The sequence below is a fragment of the Triplophysa rosa genome, unplaced genomic scaffold (assembly GCF_024868665.1).
Source record: "Triplophysa rosa unplaced genomic scaffold, Trosa_1v2 scaffold30_ERROPOS127347, whole genome shotgun sequence".
Taxonomy (NCBI): domain Eukaryota; kingdom Metazoa; phylum Chordata; class Actinopteri; order Cypriniformes; family Nemacheilidae; genus Triplophysa; species Triplophysa rosa.
The window spans coordinates 23,161-46,274 of record NW_026634329.1 but is presented as its reverse complement, the minus strand read 5'-3'; the positions used below and the strand labels follow the sequence as shown (position 1 = coordinate 46,274).

Genomic DNA, 23,114 nt, shown 5'->3' with positions numbered 1-23,114 from the left:
AATTGACTGTTGTTAACAAATGGGTGCACCCAGATACAAGTATGTACATACTGTGGCATGCAACACACCAGGGGCCTCATTTATAACCGTTGCGTACGCACAAAACATGACCTGAAAAAGGCATCTTAAATAAATATTCAGTCTAAATATTTAATCAGCGCTGTCTCACCATCACACTATGAGCGCATGAGGAGGAGATGATCCGATTAAATACGATAACTGCAGAACACAGTGTAAATAAATAACTAAATATATTTTCCTTAAATGCTGTGCATAATCATCGAATGTCAAAGTCTGGAAATACAGCCATTAAGCTCTCGCACAATCGTTTCTCTTTATGTCCTTGGAATGAAGAAACATTCGTCTTTTACAATTATGTCTTCAAATTTTATCTCAGGTGAAGGACACCACTAATTAATGATGTAATTTTAATGAGGTGTTAATGATCATTCTAAATGCTGTAAACATATAAATGCTGCAGAGACCTTATTTGGCTTTAATCTAAGATTTACAAATTAATAATTGTTACAAATATTAATTTGTAAATCTCAGTGAATCTCATGTGTGGCCATTTGTGATTTCGTTACGGAGATAAAGGATGGGATCGGGGGTTTTCGGCAGTTTTACATCATTTTTTTTATTTATCTATGTCATCTGATAGCGGATCGACCCAGGAACGGTATACGTCCATTATGGTGCGTGACGTCAGGCTTAACAAGCGGATTGGATGCCAGGCTTATTAATATACGAATCAGCATTCATGAGGTGCTTTGCATTGACTATTTATGGGTAAAAATTGGCGTGTACAGGGCGGGATATGAGGCTGATTCACGTACTCACACTTGCAGGTGATCTGTGATTTATAAAGCGAATATTGCTTACAGGTGTGCGTACGCACGGTTTTATAAATCTGAATATTTTTTGTCGTAAGCTATTTTTTGGCTTTCGAGCGGACGTACACTTTTAAGGATCCTACGCACAGTTTTATAAAATGAGACCCCAGGGGATTGGATACGCACATTCTGGAGACAAGGGGAGACACAAATTGTGAGTTAGATTGCAGAAACTAAGATTGATAAAACCGATTATAAGCATTAATGCTCACACACATTTAATTAGACCTCGTATCCGTTAAAGATCCACATTATCACGAAGGTTAAATCTGCAGAGTTATTTGCGCTTGTATAATTGTTTAATGCACCTTCTTGTAAAATCCAACTCAAATCTTAAATAAAAATTCAATCAAAATATTTAATCAGCACTGTATCACCATCACACTATGAGCGCATAAAGAGGAGATGGTCCGACTGCATGGAATTACAGGACAGCATCAAATACGATAACTGCAGAACACAGTGTAAATAAATACTAAATATATTTTCCTTAAATACGTGCATTTGTGATCTCGTTGCAGAAATAAACAATGGGATCGGGGGTTTTCGGCAGTTTTACATGATTTTTATTATTTTTAATCTGATAGGTTGGACCCGGTGTTGTGCCGAAAACACACTCCCCGCCAGATTATGCACCCCCTTCAATAACACGCTGTCCGATTGGCTAATTCTAACCCCTCCCCACACCCAATCCTAATCCTAACCCCTCCCCTAACACCTAATCCTCACCCTAACCATTGTGGGGAGGGGGGGTGCATAATCTGGCAGGGAGTGTGTTTTCGGCACGACACCGGAAACGGTATACGACTATTATGATGCGGGACGTCAGGCTTAACAAGCGGATTGGATGCGAGTCTTATTAATATACAAATCAATATTCATGAGGTGCTTTGCATTGACTATTTATGGGTAAAAGTGGGCGTGTACGGGGCGGGATATGAGGCTGATTCACGTACGCACACTTGCAGTTGATCTATGATTTATAAAGCGAATATTGCTTACAGGTGTGCATATGCAAGGTTTTATAAATCCTAATATTTTTTGGCGTACGCTATTTTTGGCGTGAGGGCGCACGTACACTTTTAGTAAGAATCCTATACGCACAGTTTTATAAATGAGACCCCTGAGCCTAAACGAAAATTTGACTACATGTGACTTCATTGTCATTTTTGGGTGAACTCTCCCTACATGGAACATATACATCATAAACAATTATTCTTTTTTTTTGTATTGGCTGACTGATCTGTGTGAAGGCTGTATCAGTGCAGTATTAGAGAGAATGGTTGTGCCGTTTTGGCTTTAGCTTTGAAGTCAAACCCATCACACCTGAGAGAACTCAATCTGAGTCGTAATGAACCAGGGGAATCAGGAGTCAAACAGCTCTCTGATCTACTGAAGGAACCACACTGTAGACTACAGAAACTACAGTAAGTCACAAAGCCAACATATTGTTATCCTATTTGAACTTTTGAGACTTACATTTCCAATTCAACTTCTCCCAGAGCTTTCAAGCAAAATTAAAAACTTTAGGTTGTCTTGATGAAGTTAACTTTAACTTTAATAACAGATTACACGTGGAAAATCCCAGCTATTTTAACATTTCAGGCCAGACTTTAAGCAGAGCAAAATTTGTCTAATAACTTATTAAAAAAAATATCTTTCTCTCTGCAGGTTGGCGCACTGCACTATTTCAGATAAAGGTTTTGCTGATCTGACTTCAGCTCTAAGATCAAACCCCTCACACATGAGAGAACTGAATCTCAGTGATAATGAATCAGGAGATTTAGGACTGAAGTTGCTCTGTGATCTTCTGCAGGATCCAAACAGTAAACTGGACAAACTACAGTGAGTGTTTATGTCAGGTTATTCAAATGTGCAAATGAGCGAGAAACAAACTAACACATGTTTATTAAATCACAGACCTTTTACCTTTTCTTGTTTAGATCACACTTATTAACTATGTCTAGTAATTCAATCTTGAAGCTAAGTAGTTTAAAATTAAACATCTTTTTTTTCTTTAGGATGGAAAACAGTGGTTTGAGTGAAGACATTTCTACTGTTTTGGCTTTAGCTTTGACATCAAACCTCACAAACCTAAGGGAATTGAATCTGAGCAGAAATAAACCAGGAGAAAAAGGAATGAAGCAGCTCTCTAATCTACTGAAGGACCCACAATGTAAACTGGAAAAACTGCAGTGAGTGTTATTATATTGCATTATGACTGTAATACATGACATAACTGTGAAATTAGCTGTAATGCATTTTATAATGCTCTCTTGAGTTATTTTCTCTTGAGTTTGTTTAGAATAATGTTCTTGATATTGTTTTGGTTTGTCCTGATGTTCATAGCCCATGCCTCAGATATGAAATGATTATACTTAAAATGACATATCAAGGCCGGTTTCACAGACGAGGCTCATCTTAAATTAGGACTAGGCCTTAGTTAATTTAGAATAAAAGTGTCTTAGAAAAAACGCATTACTGGTACTGAATGAATCTTGAGACAAAACCATGACATATTTTAAGATAATTCAGTTAGAACAGCTCAAACATTTATTTAAGTCTGGGACTAGCATTAAGCCTTGTCTGTTAAACAGGGCCCAAACATTTTTCTTCGAAGATATTCAAAATTGTTAACTGACAATTCAGTGGATAATATTTTTTTGTCTAATACAGATTAAATTGAATTAAAATCTCACATGGATCTATTTAGTTCAGTTCAATCCAAATATATTTATATAGCGTTTCTCTTGTTGCAAAGTAGCTTTACATGCGTAATCCAAAATATTATAATAACAATATCCATACAAATAACTGTTTCTTAGATTGTATTTCGTATGTAAGAGTGACTGAATCAACAAATGCATCACATTTAAACCTTTGAATGTGAAGGATCCATTTGTCTGAAGGCTCGTAATCTTAAATCAGTACTTAATGAGAAAAGAAACATTAGGGTCAAATTTATTTTAGTGTTTCTCGTTTGGCCAATGAATCGCACTTAAAATACCAGTGTAGAAAAGCAGGGAAATCCATTTTAACCACGCTGGCTCCTTCGACAAAATGTTAAATAGGTGCATTATAGCTGCCACAGTTTATATGTCAAACAAACTGTTGCTGGATTATTTATGTTATGACATTAAAATATGCATCATATTAACAAAAAATCGGTATTGTGGTTATTTATATACAGTTACTGTTAGTATCAGTTAAATACATGAAATATACTGCAGTGATCCAGTAAAATGTGAATAAAATACACTGCATTACTGGAAGAAAATCCCTAAACCTAATGTCCCAGTGAGAAAGCCAAAGGTAAGAGTGGCAATGAATACAAACTCCACTTGTGTATATACTGTATGAAGAACAGGCCCGGATTAAGAATTCAGGGGCCCCTGGGCACAAGTGTCTTGTAGACCCCCCCCACCCCCACATACATAAACATATTCATTTTTCTAAGAATAAAAGGGCAGACTTTGTCAATGATTATACTATAAGAGTAATTTGTCCATTTGTTCAACTTTATTTGTGTAACAAGCACTTCGCGACTCACGTTCTTATGTAAGCGTGTAATGGTAAACGGCATTAACGAATATTAGTGTAAGTAAACATTTTGCAATGTATGTAAAAGCACTCTGGATTTTCTAATAACTTAGGCTAAAAATCGGTAAATTAAGGCAGATAGACCTGATCAACATCAATATAAAATTAGTTATTGGCGAAGACACACCAGATACATGTAAAAAAACTCTTACCTTTTTAAGATTTTAAAGACAACCGTGAGGGTATTCTAACTTAACCTATATCTTATATTCACAACAAAGCCGTTCTCATTTACATCTTTTCAGTTTCTATAAAAAGCGGCGATTTTGGCTATATTCTTTCACACAGCCTCTGTCATGGTAACCATGTGCATATTTACAGACGAAATGGGTTCATGTTTACACATTCAAACAGTCGATAACAGTGACAGGTTGTTGGAAATGCTGTTTTGCACTCATTTTATTCAGGAGTCACCTGTGGAATGTGCTGCTTCTTCCTGCCGCTCAATGAGACGATCCCTGCGCGGGGAAAGAGAGACCTTGCGCTCGCGGGGGACATTTTCCCACTGAAAGCTAAAGTTTATCGGAAAGTCGCTTGATTTATCGCATTGTGCTTCTGAACAAAAGCTGCTAAAGGGCTTGTAAAAGTTACTAAATCAAGAGACAGACTTGCGTACGTTAGAAACACGGTTTTGTGTGCGCACTTGCGTGTGTGCGGCCAGAGAGGCACACGGCAGAATGAATATAGCAAAAACATTTTCTCCCCCTTTCTTGGGCCCCAAGCACGTATGGGCCCCTGGGCCTGTGCCCATAATGCCCATTGGATAACCCGGCCCTGATGAAGAAAGAAGTATTGGGAGAAACATGATTCAAACAGGAGGGTCAGTTCTTCCAACCATTACCCAACCAACCATTACCCCAAAACTGTAACCCCTAATCCTAACCATGCCGTTATTCCTAAACCCAAGCATACCTCAATCTCATTAGCATTAAATGTGGAAAATCTACAGGCAGGTATTTATTGTTAGTACATAATACATATAAAGCCCACTTGTCAGCTTGTATTAAAATGTATTTTCATATAGTTACGTTTTAACATGTTAACGTTTAACAAGTAGTCTGACCTTAGTCTTACCAGTACATCTACTGTTTGGAAGGACATTTCTGACACTTTCTACATTTCGGCTGTAAATTTGGTCTTTTTCTCTCTCCTTTAGACTAGCAAAGTGCAATATTACATTTAAACAATTTGCTGTACTGGCCACAGCACTGATATCAAACCCCTCACACCTGAGAGAACTCAATCTGAACTATAATCAACTAGAAGATTCAGGAGTGAAGCTGCTCTCTGATCTACTGAAGGATCCACTCTGTAAACTGAGGAAACTAGAGTAAGTTTTTTTTCAATTTAATATAGTTGTATCTCTAGTTTTATAATTTATGAAAAAGGTTTAAGGTTATCATGCTTTTTTTTCTAAGGTATGATTTTTTATGTTTGTTTCTGTTAAATAAACACATTTGTTATTGCTGTCTTTGCTGTGCACACACGAAAAGTGAGCTGTAAAAGAATTTCCCCTTTCTTTCTTCAGGCTGGAAAACTGCACTATTTCAGATAAAGGTTGTGCTGCTCTGGCTTCAGCTCTACAATTAAATCCCTCACACCTGAGAGAACTCAATCTAAACTTTAATGCACTAGGTCCAAGAGCTTCAGGATTGAAGTTGCTTTCTGGGCTACTAAAGGATTCACACTGTAAATTAGAAAAACTAGAGTAAGTGGCATTTCATTTCATTGTTACATTTTTAATTGACATTCAATTTAGTGTATTCATTTCTAAGATGAAATTCACATATTGCCAATCCGATGTACTGCCTGGCCGTTTGCTTAGAGAGGTGTTGGACACCATTAGCCCTGCCCTTTTAACTATTATAAACATCTCTTTGACTAGTGGCGTTTTCCCAGAGTCTTTTAAACAAGCTTCTGTACAGCCGCGGTTAAAAAGACCTCACCTCGATCCATCTGTTCTTAGCAACTACCCGCCGATTTCTAAACTCTAAGGTTTTAGAGAAAGCAGTGCTTTCACAGTTTACTTCTTACGTGGGTGCTTTTAACATTCTGGATAAGTTCCAATCTGGTTTTAGAGAACTTCATTGTACAGAGTCGGCCTTGCTTAAAGTTATGAATGATCTTTTGTTGTCCATTGATTCCGGGTCATCTGCTGTTCTGATACTGTTAAACTTGAGTGCAGCCTTCGACACTATTGACCATGACATCCTCTTGAATCGACTCAAATGTGTAGTAGGGGTTGAAGGGACGGCATTACAGTGGTTCACCTCTTATTTAAAGGGTATGACTTTTTCAGTAAATATCCGGTCGTTCACCTCACCTTCTGCGTTCATCCCTTATGGTGTTTTTCAGGGTTCTATTCTTGGCCCTTTACTGTTCTCGCTCTACATGCTTCCCCTAGGCTCCATTCTCCAGAAATATAATATTAACTATCATTGCTACGCCGATGACCTCCAACTTTACCTTCCAATCAAACTTGAAAATGACTCTTCTTTACAACTTCTTTTCTCATGTTTTGACGAAGTAAGAACATGGATGGCAAATAATTTTTTGCAGCTAAACACTGACAAAACTGAGATGATTCTGCTAGGCCACGCTGCACTCAATACTACTCTTACAAGTAGGTAAGGTTCCCTTAGTGATAACTTACAACACCATGTAAAAAATCTAAGGGGTCCTTTTCGATCCATCACTACGATTTGACAAGCATGTAAACACGGTTGTAAAGAGTAGCTTTTTCCACCTCAGATCTGTTGCGAAAGTAAAATATCTCCTTTCTCGAAAAGATCTCAAAATAGTCGAATAGTATCGGGAAGGCTATTCCAGAGTTGAGCTACGTATGAGAAAGCTCTACCCCCTTTGGTGGATTTAGTTATTCTAGGTGTTATCAAAACTCTGGAGTTTTGAGATCTTAGAGAGCGTGATGGGTTGTAATGTGATAGAAGCTCTGTTAAGTAGGTAGGGGCTAAACCTTTTAAGGCTTTATAAGTAATTAAAAGAACTTTAAAGTCAATACGATACTTAATGGGTAACCAGTGAAGGTCATCCAATGTTTTATATCTTCGATGCACTCTGCCAATTTGGATAGCTGGAACGTATCATCTGGTCTTGATGAGATATATAGCTGAGTATCATCTGCATAACAGTGGAAGCTAATTCCATGTTTTCTAATAATGTTTCCAAGGGACAGCATGTATATGGAGAATAGCAAGGGTCCTAAAACCGATCCCTGAGGCAATCCATAATTTACTTGCATTAGATTTGATGATTCCCCATTTAAGTGGACAAATTGATGTCTGTCTGATAAGTAAGATCTGAACCATTGTAGTGCCTGTCCCTGAATACCGGCATAATTGTGTAAGCGATCTAGAAGTATTTTATGGTCTACAGTATCGAACGCAGCACTAAGGTCAAGCAGGACTAGCAGTGAGATGTTACCTTTATCTGATGCTATAAGCAGGTCGTTTGTAATTTTAACGAGCGCAGTTTCAGTACTATGATGCGGTCTAAAGCCTGACTGAAATTTTTCGTGTATGTCATTATTTTGTAAGAAAGAGCACAACTGAGTGGACACTACTTTTTCGAGTATTTTATACAGGTAAGGGAGATTTGAAATCGGTCTATAGTTTCCTAGTTCATTGGGGTCTAAGTTTGGTTTCTTGATAAGAGGCTTAATGACGGCCATCTTAAAGGGTCCTGGGACATGGCCTAGATTAATTGAAGAGTTTATTGCAATGGGTAATAACTCTTTTAATAATTTAGTTGGTATGGGGTCTAATAAGCAAGTTGTAGGTTTAGATGTTGCAATAAGTTTAATTAAATCTTCCTGCTTCATAGGTGAAAAACACTGTAGCCTTTCTTTTGGGGCGATGGTTGGTACTAATTCATAGGACAGACTTGGAGGTTGAGTTTTTACTATTTTGTCTCGTATGTTTTCAATTTTCTCTGTAAAAAAATTAATGAATTCATTGCTACCAAGGTGCAGTGGAATAACCAGGTCAGGTGATGTCTGTTTATTTGTTAATTTAGCAACTGTACTAAATAAAAACCTTATTACATTGTCTTCAGGTTTAATCACGATCAGATTTTTTCTCTGAGTTTTGCCTAAATTATTATTTTGTAGTATTATTCAGGGGACAGATACGGTCTCTATGCATTTGGAAGCAGTAACATTTATAACAGTTGAGTGGGAGGAACACAGACTATGGTTAAAGTTTTGACTTACCGGTGGGAGACGGTAATTTGATTGTTGACAGGAACAAAAAAGAGGGAGCATATTACTCCTGTTCTTGCTTCTTTGAACTGGCTCCCTATCAAATTCAGAGTTGATTTTAAGATCCTTCTTTTTGTATACAAGGCATTGCAAAAGTCAGCCCCGGAATATATCTGTGATCTTATCCAGCCATATACAACCTCAAGGTCATTAAAATCTTGTAACCAGCTTCTCTTATCTGTCCCTCGTTCTCACTGGAATTCCAAAGGTGACCGAGCTTTCGTCGTTGCTGCCCCTAAACTGTGGAACAGTCTACCCCTTACTATCAGGGCCTCTCCATCGCTCTGTGTTTTTAAATAAAATTTAAAGACCCATTTTTACACCCTTGAATTTGAGTGATGCTGTGTACGGTACTTTTGATGTATGTTTTGTGTGTATATACCTATTTTGACTTCCTATTTTTAATTTTGATCTCTGTTGCTTTTTATCTAACCTTTTATTATAAAGCACTTTGGATCAACGATGGTTGTGTTAAAGTTGTGCTCTATAAATAAATTGACTTGACTTGACTATAATGTAAGACAGAGAATGCGATGAGCGTGACGAGTGGAGTGACATGTACAAATTAGATTTTCTGTAGACCAAGGGGTTCAAAAGTTACAGTCATTTGCTGCTGGTGGTGCTATAGAGTGAGTGCGAGAGACCCCATAGTTGGTCACCTGACAATTGAGGACCACCACAACGAGTGTGCCAAATTTCACCATTTTCCTACATACGGTTCATAGGGCTGCCTAGACTCCCAATGGTTAAGAAGAAGAAGAATACCAACAGAAGTGATAGGGGCTACAGCCCCTTAGGTGCTTGGCCCCTAAATAAGCCTTGTTTTCTAATTGTATTTTTAATAAACAATGGTAGTGTGTTTTCATTTAAATTCTTTATTTTTGTCTCTCCAGAATGTCTGACTGCAGTATTTCAGATAAAGGTTGTGCTGCCCTGGCTTCAGCTCTAAAGTTAAACCCCTCACACCTGAGAGAACTCAATCTGAAATATAATAATCCAGGTGATTCAGGAGTGAAGCTGCTCTCTGATCTACTGAAGGATCCACAATGTAGACTAGAGAAAGTATAGTGAGTGTTTTATTTTACTTTAGCAATACCTGAAAACAAAATGTATCCTTCCCTCTCTCTTATTCTCTGTGTATTAACGCTGGACATGTTCATAGCTTGTTACATGACTAACTAAGAAACGTGAGCAATTTTTCCAAATGTCTTTAAAAATTGCCCTAATCTCTTTGGTAATCTTTTATATAATAGTGTGAATGGTGCTGTTCAAACATGAATGCTTTTAAACATGAATGTTGTTAATAATACTAATTCTACAAGACTAATCAATATTTTACAGTGGTTGTTTTTATTATTTTACAGTATTGGACCTCACCTGCTACAGTCACCTACATATTTAACTGGTAAATCAAAGTGTGTTTAGTCATGAGCACCAAAAGCTATTTACTGCCTCATACTGAACAAACAAGCCCTGAACCAGTGGTGCTTATCATGATGGGTTTTTTTGTATTTTTCTGTTAATTTGCTAAATGTTTCATAGTCTCTTAATTATGTACCATTTAAATAGATTTACTTTCTATAAAGTATGTAATACAAGCCTTTGAATGAAATTGCATGTATGTCGGGGTCCCCTCCTTTTTATTTCAGGGTTAAATTTACTTGCTATAAATTCTCTCATCTTTCTACATAGAACCTGATTATAATCTTTAATTTTTTTACTTTCAGTACTAATATACATACGATTAAAACATGCACAGTTACTAGTACTTTGAATACAAATGTCCTATTATAAATTTAGGAAACTAAGTTAAAGTGACAGTTCACCCAAAAATAACAATTCTGTCATCATTTACTCACCCTCATGTCATTTTAAACCTGTGTGACTTTCTTTCTTACGCAGAACACAAAAGAAGATATTTTGAAAAATATTTTTAACTGGCCCTATACTTGCATTGATTTTGTGTCCCCAATAGAAATGAATGGGGGCCAGTGATGTTCGGTTACCAACTTTTTTCATAATATCTTTTGTGTTCTGCGGAAGAAAGAAAGTCATAAAGGTTTGAAATGAAAGAGGGTAAGTAAATGATGAGAGAATTGTTATTTTTGGTTGAATTATCACTTTAAGTTTAATCAATGTACATTGTATTGCAAAAAAAAGTGTAATAATACCATGTATTATAATACCATGTATTCTGTGCCTTTCTTACTTTTCATAATTATATCTCTACTTGAATAATCAAAAGAAAATACTATTCAATAACTCAGGATTTTTTCAGGATCAGTGTTTTTTTTGTATTTCTTAATTGTGTATGTAAATATGGTATTCATATTGAATGAATACCATATTCATATACATGAAATAATTAGTCTACCAGAACTAAAGTTTACTGATACAAGTGGGTTTTTAAACTACAAAGTAGTTTATAAACCTAAAAACTTTTAACTTTAAATTATTGGTATAAATCTTTTGAAATTGCACATTTATTACATGTTAAAAACTGTAGTGTGGACCATTATTAGTATTTTGACAAAATAGCTGGCTAAATCAAGTTTAAAACAGTATCAAATCTTACTTTACTCGGTTGTTTGGAAAAGATGAAATACTGCAAGACCAGTGGCACTTGAATGAGCTGTAAGCTGCAAAATAACACACACACAACAGAACACACACGCACGCACACGCACAGTATCTTAATATGATTTAATATGATATGAAAATTATCTGAAACAACATTACATGGGGAGGTGGAGAATATATGTCAAAATATTAACAAAAGACTCAAACTACACCAGAAGTTCAGTGTAAAAAAAACAGGTAACGTTAACGTTAGGCCTAACATCAGTTTATCTCGCCTGCTATTTTACTGGAAAGGGGAGAAAACATGCGCTCAGGGTTGGATTAAAATCCGATTGAATCACCCCACCTCCAAGAAAGATAAAGACATTCCGTCCAAAAAGCTTTTACTCAAAAAGTTATTTACCAAATTGATTTTACTCAACGCTAATGACAATGTGCTGAAACTTGGCTTGCAAAAATCACTTCAGAATTAAAAACATCAAGCAAAGCAATCAACGGTAATGTTACTGGCTACGTAACTGTACAAATAAAGCATATTTTAACTATTCTTACTGTGTTCCGTCCTCACCGACCTGCCAGCTCCAGCGTTTCCACTGTGTGAGGAGATTGATTAAGTGACTGTGACGGTTTAAAAAAAGAAGTGTTCGGTCAGAGAATTCGCCCAGCGTCAGTTGCGAGTCCGCGAGTTGACAGTGCGTTGTGCGGAGGCGGGGCATATTCTGTGAGTGTGGCCGAATTGAATCTGAGAGTACAGCGGACCAGGTGACTTGAAGGCGGATCCGCCCCGAAGTCTATTGCTATCAGGGGGAACCACAACGGGACGTGCAACCTGAGATAACGAGGATAAATTAAAAAGTAAGTTTCACTATTTATTAAATATGAATATACTGATCTCAAACATCGGAACTTTTTAATGCTGCAGTTTAGGATGGAACACGCTATAATTACGGAATCAAGACGTAGTTAACAAACTTCTAATAAACACATTTTTTTTTTGTTACGCATCAGTTATTTCTAATAAATCTAGCATCCCATTGCCAAAGGGCACAGTTGGAGTAACAATATTATTAGCTGTTCATGTGTTTTAAACTGAATAAGTGGCCAGATTTACACGTTTTGTGCTGTGATTCATCTCGGAACTGGACAGTCGAGAATCCAGCTGGGCATGTTGTGAGAGCGTGAAAGAAGTCGAGCAGGTACCATTGTTGGTTTGAAATGCAAGTTACTGTTTTGATATTGTTTTGGTTACAATGGGGGTTGTCACTAAGTCATAAATAAACTTTAACTATAAATTATTTAGGTTGCATGCCAAAACAAGGTCTTGAATAAGTTGTGCCAGAGCAAGTTGTGTGAAGCAATGCTTACAAGAAATTAGCATGTGTAACTTTAAAATCTGCAACTTTAGCCTGGCTGTTTGGTGGTTTAAGAGCAACAGTTTGCACAATGGGTGAGAAACAGGTTTCCTGCTCCAGCGTGTGTGAAGCAACTATGTGCTCTATAAAAAAAGCAAACAACAGCATAACAGGAAATATGTGTTTTATTCAAATATGAAAAAAGCATAGAAAAACAAAACAATTCATGGAAATAATGCATTCATTAATGCGTAAACACACTCACAAGTTTTTAAATTTATTTGTGTAATTTGAAGTTGAAATTGCTTAAGCTATTTTGATGAGTTGAAGTAATATAAAATAACTTGTAAAGCCACGTTGATAGTACTTAAGGCAGCAAAAATGTTTTACAGAGTTTGGATTCATATCAACATGAAATACAACTAGATTTTTTAATCAGTTATAAATTATTTAATTTACATGGCTTGTAAAGACAATGTTATTTAACTTTAAGTCAGCTTTTGAACAAAAGTTTTTAGGTTGATTTTCTTTCAGTGCAGAAAAATAATAAAAACATGACACATTAAAGCGTGTTTACAGGATATGATAAACCCAAAATATGTTTCAGTTTTATTCAGGGAAAAGAATCTCATAAACCCAGCTGGATAAAGACTGATGAATCAATGGATCCACCAGTTACATTCAGTTTTGGAGATTCTCCTGCTAAACTGAGGTAAAGACTGTCTATATCATACGTTTTTGAAGTTATTTATTGGATGAAGGAGTTTCAGTTAAGTACACGCCGTGGTATTTATCCTTGTATACATTTTATTTCAAGTTTGTGAAAATGACATTTTCCTAATTTTTCTTTATTCTGAAGCAACTAAAATGTTGTAATGTAATATGATGGATATGCAGATGTTGGTCTAAAAATAATCATTCATCAATCTGAGTTGTAAAATTTCCTAAATATTTGTATGATGTCATTTGTCTTTAGGTTTTAAATTATTATTATTATTACTATTATTATTGTTAAATAATAATAATTATTTTTATTTTAAAAAGTATACAGTATATTTTTTATAATTTGAGCAGTAATGAGCCGTGCTGTATTGTGAATATAATCATGGCTGATGAATGTTTTAATGCACAACAAAAGGCAACTAATAAGCGTCAATAGAATGGCCAGTTACAGTTTATTGTCAATCAAAACATTACACAATTACACAATATTACACAAATATTGACACAAATATTTAATAAAAACTATTTAATAATTTTTTAAAAGTGAAATTATGCAATGCCAAATGTTTATTTAATTATTAAGTATTGATTCAGCGTTGCTCTTCCAACTTCTAAGATGAACAAAATCACAATTTAATCCAGAATATGTGTACACTTTACATTTTAGAGTTTATGTTACTGATTTCGCTATGGACTCTACAAAAATTCTCTCTGAAGAACAAAGCTTTAAGACAGTCAAAAGGTGAGAGAATGCCGGTGACTTTAAATAAGTTAATTTTCCTACAAGGGTGCTATGTTAATGACATCAGATACTGTATTGTGTAGATTTAATAGTTTTATTTACTTATAACATTGATACAGAAATTCTGACTTCTGAGAGATTTGTGAATCACTTGTGTTTCAGGATGCATAAAGAAAGACCAGAATTATCTAGACCCAACTGTGTGTCTATGAAAAAGGATGAATCAGTAGATCAACCAGATGTATTCAGTTCAGGAGATTTTCCTGCTAAACTGAGGTACAGCCAATCTTTTTTGTGCATGTTTGAAGTTACTGATTGAATGGAGAAGTTTGTTCTTAAAAGTGCATCGTCGGTTATGAGAGTTTGTGCACTTACATTTATGCACTGTGCAGATTTGATCATGAAGCCACTAACATGATATAACATACAATGATGAACTAAACAGATATTGCTCTAAAAATAAAGAAATTATTGTTATTATTTTACAGGCAATCATGACCTGATTGTGTGTTTTTCTTTCATGGTTCTCCTAATTTACAAGACAAGCCCCAAAATCGCTCTAAACCAGAATATGTGTACAATTTTACATTTTAGAGTCTACATCACAGATGTTGTTCTGGACTCTACAAAAATCATGTCTGAAGAACAAAGCATTAAGACAGTCACAAGGTGAGAGAATCACTTTAAATACAATGTTAATGTCCCTTTAAGATAAATACCCTATGCATCTGAAACAATCTCATACATAACTGGCCTGTATACATATGAAACACACACTAATACATTCACAGGTTAATACATTCAAATCAATGACTTGAAGCTTTTGTCAAACTGGCATGTCACATTATTTCATAAATAAGACTTTATTGTATACTGTGTGTGTTAGATGTTTACGTAGTGCAATAGAGATGTCTGATATACTGCATTTCCTAAGTAGCCTCTCATACTTTTACAATGGTGTTTAAAGTAGTAGTTCGCCTTCAAAATGAAAATTCTGTCATCAATTACTCACCCTCTTGTCATTTCAAACCTGCATGACCTTCTATCCTCTGCGGAACACAAAAGAAGATATTTTATACCATTCACTTGCTGAATTGGGGGCTGTGCTGTTCTGTTCACAACATTCTTCAAAATATCTTCTATTGTGTTCTGCGGAAGAAAGAAAGTCATACAGGTTTGAAATGACAAGAGGGTGAGTAAATGACAGAATTTTCATTTTGAAGGTGAACTACTCCTTTAATGACACTATACAAACATTTTTACAGGATGTATGCATGTAGGTTTTCTCCCAAAAATGTTCCCATTGTATATATATAAAAAGAATTATAAACACGAAACATTAAAGCCATTTATAATAAAGCCATGTTTCAGTTTGATTCAGGAAGAATCTGCTGAATCCAGCTGTGTGTCAATAAGGAGTGATGAATCAATGGATCGACCAGACTCTTCAGCTAGTCAGGTATATGGACTGTCTTTCATGCACGATACTTATTTATTGAATAGGGGAGTTTTTGTCTTTGAAGTGCATGGTCTGCACAAGAGGTTTGTACGTTTTATCGAGAGCTTTTGAAAGCATCGATGAGTAGATCGATATTTAAAGGTGAACTCTGCCAGAAATTGAAAATTCTGCCATGTATTATTCACTCTCAAGCCATTCGACAAGCCTATAGGACATTCGTTCATCTTCAGAATGCAAATTAAGATTACGTTGCTCCCGAACCCCATCAAAACTATTTTAATTTGCGTTGACGTGTCCAATGACTTGAGAGTAAGAATTATCATTTTTGACAATTGTAATAGTTCTCTATTTATAGTTTACACTCTTAAAATTAAAGTGCTTAAAAGGTTCTTCACTGCGATGCCATAGAAGAACCATTTTTGTTTCCACAAAGAACCATTCGGTCAAAGGTTCTTTAAAGAACCATCTCTTTCTTACCTTTTTACCGTGTAATCTGAAGAATCTGAAGTATAATCTTTCTTTTGTGAAACAGAAAGGTTCTTCGGATGTTAAAGGTTCTTTATGGAACCATTTAGACAAAAAAGGTTCTTCTATGGCATCGTGAAGCACCTTTAGTGTAGTGCGAAAAATTGGTCGATGGATGAACTATGGGATAAAACTATTTCACTCATTAAAACACAAATGCTGAAAGACAGAAGCAATCACTCACAGAACGTGATTTTAGCTTTTTTTCAAATGTAACAGTGTAAACATTATTAAATAATGTGAAATTGAATCCGATAGGGTGGCTTTAAAAATAATACCAATTGGCTAAAGTGCCTATTTTATTTTTAGAAATAATTTAAGAGATCTGGGCTGCGATTCCCGATAACGTTGTCTCTTAGCGCGCTACGAAGACTCTAAAGGTACACCTTAACTCAAGTTATACCTTTTCTAGGCGTGTTCCCCGAACTATACCTTTTGAGGTTACTTAAGGTAAATCTTCTTAAGTGCGACGTTAGCAGGTGCTGTCCATGGCGGTGGTGCTCATAGTTTGCCATCGTGTGTTAACGTTCTCCACAATCTGTGTTGATTCACATTATGGGCGTAAATCACTCATTTGTGTATAGGGATAAGTGTCCCATCCAGAATGCCAATCACTCATGGGACACCCGCAATGGCATGGAAGCCTTGATGTGCCTCCATCACGTCGTGCCTGGTGAAAGGCATACGTATGTAATCGGTGGCATGACGGAGCAGGATGTTTGTCACTGAGTGAACGCACCGCCACACCGAGGTCTTTCTCAGCCCATACTCATCCCCAAACACCTCTAGAAAACTCCCCATGGCATAAAAACGAAGAGCCGCCATGCAGCAGCTGATTTTCGGGGCTGAGGGGGTAGCTCCGTCGAGTTTGTCTCGACAAAGTTGGTCCAACAAGATGCAAGAGCTGCAGAATTTGCTCCCGTGGCAGGCTAAATTTGTGTAGAATTTTCTCTTCTGACATGGTAGCCAGGGGACTAAAATGTTCTCTAATGAAATTGTGCAAATACACTAACTGGCTCCCCGGACGGCACCGTCTTTGATTTAAGAAGACTATTCGCTGTCTCGCTGCCATAGTTTGACAAAACTCCCCATAACATTCATTCCCTTTATATAGACTACGCCTTTCCTGTCAAATGGTTTGCCAGCTGATGTGCCTTGGGATAATAGGCTGTAATTAAAAATGCTAACAACCATCAGTGAATGACCATTTTTTTCATGAAAACACTTCAATAGCCTACACTGAGTGTATTAAACCTGAGTATTTTATTTGTAAAATTAAAACTAAGTTAAAGTAAAAATGTCAATTTAATACTAAATAGAATTTTATATAAAATTATTATATTACATTTTATATGTGAAATTAAACTGCGATGTAGAAAAGCGATCCTACTAATAATATTTTGAATAATTTTGTTGATGTTTTTGCATAACTTAAATAAAGGGTTGCTGAATTAATTAGTGAAGGAATCTGAACACAGCAGTCAATGGATTCAAAAGATTTGAGTCACTGTAATGAAGCAGATACGTACTGAACCTTATATTGTCTATGAGACACACCTTAATCTCTTTACACATCTGATGAAAACCTTGATTGTTTGGTTGTATGGTAGCAACTAAGAGAATAAAGGACTGGAGGGAGATTTGTGTTCTGTGACTTGAGGTGTTTCCTGGTGTGACCTTTTTTTTCACAAGTTAACTTCACAGGGCAAGACTGTCTGTATTTGCTTGTTATTTGTGAAAACACATGTAACTTTTGTTAAAACCTGTAATAATTCAGACACTCCAGTACAGTTTGTGGTGGAGGGGGTATAGAATGGCATTTTTCAAATGATGTACTTGTGTGCAAATACATATCACAAAATAAAAGTGCTGATGCTCACTAGTTTCTTTTTGCTCATCTGTTTTTACTCCTCAGAACTCATTTCTGTGAACCACCAATCCAACTAAAATCTAGACCAAATGAGAACTTTAGTCAATGATGGAATGTTAAATCAAGGAAGCTCAACACTTGTGAATGAGATCTACACAGAGCTCCACATCACAGAGGGAAGGAAAGGGGTCAATAATGAGCATGGGGTGAGAAAGATTGAGACTGAAGACCAGAGACAATGACACCTGACATGCAATGACATCTCAAAACTCTTACTCGGACAAAACCATTAGAACTGTGCTGACTAAAAGAGTCGCTGGCATTGGAAAATCAATCATTTTGCAGAATTTTGTGCTGGACTGGGCTGAAAAAAAAGCTAATCAGGATTTCATATTTACAATTCTGTTTAGAGAGTTGAACTTGAAGGATAAAAGTCTATTTTTCTTTGTCTTCATTGGAATTGATCTTCTATGCAGAGGACCTCAGAGAGTTCGGAATGGTTTGATAAAGTAGAAAAATGAATGAAAAAAGAAGGACATAGTAACCAGAAATTTGTCTCACTTTAGCAGCCATAGTTCAACCTTTATGATTGTATTAAAATGTGACACAGTCTGTAAAAAATAGGCTAAAGTCTCAAAATCTAATTGTAACATAACAAGCATAAAAGTTTGATTTCATTTCACGATTTTACATCTTACTCAGTGAAAGATAACAAGATTATACTTTCACAAAATGTCCTTTACATTATGTAGGATGATTTTATGTACAGTTAAACAGTAAATCACATAAAAAATGGCTTTAGCTGATTTTCACAGACTGGGTCACAAATTATTGTTTACAAATGATGAAATCTGCCATGGAAACATGGTTACTTCACTATAATAAAACTGTGGTTATTTATCCTAAGAGTATGTTCGAACATAACTGATATAAATGTAAGGCAAGCCCAAAAAAACAAGGAAAAGACAAATGATTGTTTATAAATTTACCAATAGGTGGCGATGTTGCTAAATGTATGTGTGATGGAAGTTTATAAATAGAAATGAATATATAAATAAAAAGAATAAAAGTATTGCCTTGGATTCTTTTTGGCATAATGGCATGGTCTATCACAAAAGTATTCTGCATTTTTGTGTAAATCTGCAAAACATTCTGTGAAACATTGTGTGACATCAGACTCAGGACAGGGCAACATGGGACAGGATTTAGGATTAGAAACTGTTTCCAAAACTACTTTTTATCTCCTGTATAATTAGTACACAAAACAAGATGCTGCAGTTCTGTTACTAGGGTGCAGCACTAAATACGATAATAAAAAAACAAAATGAAAGTTGCTCCTGATGTTGAACAAAAAACATCAGCCTCTGGCCGTAACAGGAGAGAGCTGCAGTGGGGGACAGCACCACGGGAGTCATTCAAATTCATTCATTCTGTGTGTAACATTTTTTTAGATTATTTTAAATAAAATAATTACAGTAAAAACAAGATTTGAAACATTAGTTCTTTTCATGTTATCTCAATTTAATCACAGCAAAATCGCCAGTGTTAAAAGGGTCAAATTAACTCTCACAGTGTTTATATAATCCACACTTTGAGAGTGTGGATTATATATACACCGTGAGGGGTAATTTGACCTTTTTTAACACTGGCGATTTTACTGTGATGACGAAAGCGTAGCCTACTGAGTGCACTGTTAACATTATTTCTTTATGTCTTATTGTGTCACCCTTTAACGCATGCAGGTTTATTATTAACCTGAATAAACTTTTGACACGGCCTGGCTATGTAAAAAAGGGGTTTTAAGAGTTCATCTTCAGTTCAAGTGCTTAAGGAAGCCAGTAGACTGGAAGAGCTTTTTAAACTGTATTGAGCCCTGCTGTGCTTAGCTCACCCCTGTTCATATGAACCACTTAACAGACTTAACTACAGTAACTTTTCATTGTTACATAGTATCGCTGAAACAGTTATGATCGGATAAATGACAATGTGATCTGGCTTGAGGTTCCTATTTAGACCTTGAAATTTCCATGACAAAGACAATTCTGTGGGTCTGATGCAACAGTTTGCAACCATTTGTTTCTAATGGGTGTAAATCATTGTCTATAAATACAATGTGGGAAATTGAAGTTATAACAGTTGTTACAATACAAAATACAGATAATGCCTGTGTAAAATAACAGCCTATGCCAGATATTGTAATTACAAAAACTAACCTGTTATTAAGTTCCAGTGCACACAGACAGACATGATGTCATTAAATCATACTTGTAATTATAATGGAAAAGTGTACTTTTGTATTTTAAACAAAGTAAAATACAACTAATTTCAATAATGAAAAACAGCATTTCAAAACACACACAGGCATATGTGTGCTCTGTCAGCATGGCCTTTATGTAACAATGAGGTGTTTGTTTTGTCTGGACTTTTGTGCTAAGGGTGTGATTTTTGTAGCGAATGTTCTGGAATGTAGATTGTTTTTAAAAGGCATTTGTCTACATGGTGTTTAGCATTGTGGCGCACACAAGCACAAGTAAAAAATGTTGAAGTACTAAATTTCACATTCACTAACTACTTTAAATTAAAAGCAAAAATGTTTCATGAAAAAGAAAATACTGAGCAAAATAAGTCTACAGGGCCCTTATTGATTTGTAATTTCATTAAAACAAACAAAAAACAACAAGCAGTATGTTGCCATGGGTAAACATTTATTATTTCAAGATGCTTTAGAATACACCAATGCCAATGTCACAAAAACAGCACTAAGTGTCGAGAAAAGAAAAAGAAAAAGGTGTGTAATTTCTATTAAAAATGTACAAATAAAAAGTAAAAATTTCACCATACCTTGTTCTCAGATTTAGATAAACTTCTTGTAAACTTTACCTGTAATTAACAGGAAATTAACCACGGAACTGACAGCAGGCCGGCAGCTTAGAGAACTAAGCTTACCCTTTATTTTCTCTTTTTCCTGTATTCACATCACACGCACTCAGACGCAAAACGACTCACTTGACTCCCGTCTATGTGCGTTCACTCTTACTGTCTCATTACAGCAATGAACGTCACAAACCCTCCACCCTCTGTGGCTGAAAGGGTGTGGAGTGCCAGGACACAGCAGACATTCCTTGACTTCATGGCAGAAGTCTAAAACTGTCCTCACATTCACGCCCTCATCCATTCTTTCAGAGACCAACAAACTGAAGACATGGCTGTCTCTTTACTTCTCCTGGTCTCGTTTCTTTCTGTATTTCACCTCAGCCAAGCTGATCAGCCTTTGGAGGAATTAAGTATTGTACCAAGTAAGTACTTATTGTTCTTACTGGATTGTTAACAAAATAAAAAAAAGTGTTTTGAATGTGTTTTAATATGCGTTGTATGCAACAGTAGGATATTATCTGAGTCGTAGATAAAACAATGGTATCAACTGGTAATAGAGGAGTATTGTAATATTTGGGCAGTTGCCAGGGATGTCCTGCCATATACAGTACACCCTTTTTAAACAGTTTATAATGATTATCATTATGTATGCAGAGAGAAATGGCAACAGTCCAAGTGCCTAAATTTCACACTTTCTCCTATACTTTCATGTTAATGTATTTTGACCTAAAATCTTGATGTTGATAAAAAATCATGAGAATCTTATTTGTGAAAGTAGGAAATGCTGTAGTTTTCCATGGTGCTTATAAAAATTATAGCTTAAATGACTTAAATGATAAACTCAACAAATGATAAACTTATATTTAAATTTCTTGGTATGTTTTCATGTGGATGAAATTGCCTTTCGTCCGGTTACAAATACTTGACAATAATGAACATTTAACTATTTAATAGCTCTGCTTCAAGTCTGTCCTGTTTGAAATGTGTGCTTAGTATTGCTTCATGTTCTCTACAGCAAGTAAAGTGATCTGTTTTTTGTCCTTTCATAGTAAAATTCCAGCCTTTTGGTGGCTGGACTGAAGCGAGTCCAGAGAGGGAAGACATTATAGAGGTTGCAAAGAAAGCTGTAGAGGAATTCAACACAAAGTCTAAAGCAAAGAAATATTTTAAACTTCTCAATATCAGATCTGCTCGCACTCAGGTACAGAATTTTATATTTTTATTTTATTACTGTGTTAATGCCAGTGACAGTGAATCTTTCCTTCTATCCAGGTCACAAATATGATAAACTACAATATTGAGGCTACAATGGGAAAGACAAAATGCCCCAAATCAGAAAATGTAGATATTGAGTCTTGTGTCATGGCAAAAAAGGTAGATCTTATAGAAAATATATTGTTTGCGGACTATGCAATCAAAATTTTCACATACATACAACTTTTGCTGTAATTCGCATGTCTCTGATATTTCTTTTTTTAGCAACTGGCATGCAAATTTGACGTAACCTTCGATCCAAGGAATGATCAACATGTGGTGGAGATAAAAGCCTGCAAAAAAACGTCTTAAAGTTTATATAGACAGTTTTTTTTACAGTATCATGTGTGCTGGAACGGTACTGGATTTTGTCAAATATATTAATACGGATGAAAAGTCCTTCTTTTGAAAGAATGTGTATGTTTTGTTATTAATAATGTGACTTGTTAAACACAAGTAAAATGACTTTTAACAACTATAAATTTGTTATTTTTTTATAAAGAGAATTAATAAGTGATATTTGGAAGGCAAATTAAATTAAAGTTGCTGTGATGTTTTCTTTCCCGCTTGTGACATGTAGCTGAATGAAACAGCTTCTGAAAAGAGGAAAAAGTTCAGTGTACAACTTTGCTGTAGTTTTTGCAGCAGGTTTGCCAGTAACTTACTGTAGATGTAATTACTACTTAATAAACTTTACAATTATTACTCTTTTCAATTACTTTAATCAAAATTAAACCACTTTGATTTTTGAGTTTAAAAATGAGTAAGATGAGACTGGCATTAGCACAGCAACACTGCAAAAAATGACATTCTTCCTAAGCATTTTTCTCTTGTTTTCTGTAAAAATATTTAAAACTTCTTAAATTACGATACATTTACATAACAGGAAAAGTGACTCAAGATATTTACTCTTATTTTATGAAAGAAAAATATATAAACTAGGTAAGATTATGCTAACAAAATCGT

At 35.6% G+C, this 23,114-nt stretch overlaps 2 protein-coding genes across 2 annotated transcripts in view; both read left to right on the top strand.

Annotated features, from left to right (window-relative positions):
• LOC130550420 (NACHT, LRR and PYD domains-containing protein 3-like) overlaps window positions 1-10,592 on the top strand; it is a 29,201-nt gene extending 18,609 nt beyond the window's left edge. Inside the window, exons 9-15 of the mRNA XM_057327885.1 lie at window positions 2,147-2,320; window positions 2,565-2,738; window positions 2,915-3,088; window positions 5,650-5,823; window positions 6,022-6,201; window positions 9,663-9,836; window positions 10,134-10,592. Of these exons, the coding sequence (XP_057183868.1) occupies window positions 2,147-2,320; window positions 2,565-2,738; window positions 2,915-3,088; window positions 5,650-5,823; window positions 6,022-6,201; window positions 9,663-9,836; window positions 10,134-10,194 (1,111 nt within the window). The 3' untranslated portion in view covers window positions 10,195-10,592. The remainder of the gene's footprint in view (window positions 1-2,146; window positions 2,321-2,564; window positions 2,739-2,914; window positions 3,089-5,649; window positions 5,824-6,021; window positions 6,202-9,662; window positions 9,837-10,133) is intronic.
• Window positions 10,593-21,055: 10,463 nt separating this feature from the next.
• Window positions 21,056-22,479, top strand: si:busm1-57f23.1 (uncharacterized protein LOC368621 homolog). Its single transcript, XM_057327879.1, has 4 exons — window positions 21,056-21,316; window positions 21,944-22,095; window positions 22,167-22,268; window positions 22,374-22,479. Exons 1-4 carry the CDS (start codon window positions 21,223-21,225, stop codon window positions 22,458-22,460), a joined length of 435 nt encoding a protein of 144 aa, XP_057183862.1. The 5' UTR covers window positions 21,056-21,222; the 3' UTR covers window positions 22,461-22,479.
• The last annotated feature ends 635 nt before the right edge of the window (window positions 22,480-23,114 follow it).

What these genes read in the sequence shown, in the direction of transcription:
- si:busm1-57f23.1 (XM_057327879.1), top strand. Translation starts at nt 21,223, where the DNA reads ATGGCTGTCTCTTTACTTCTCCTGGTCTCGTTTCTTTCTGTATTTCAC. An exon ending in TCAGATCTGCTCGCACTCAG is followed by an intron (nt 22,096 to 22,166) that starts GTACAGAATTTT and finishes CCTTCTATCCAG; the next exon opens with GTCACAAATATGATAAACTA. An exon ending in CTTGTGTCATGGCAAAAAAG is followed by an intron (nt 22,269 to 22,373) that starts GTAGATCTTATA and finishes TTCTTTTTTTAG; the next exon opens with CAACTGGCATGCAAATTTGA.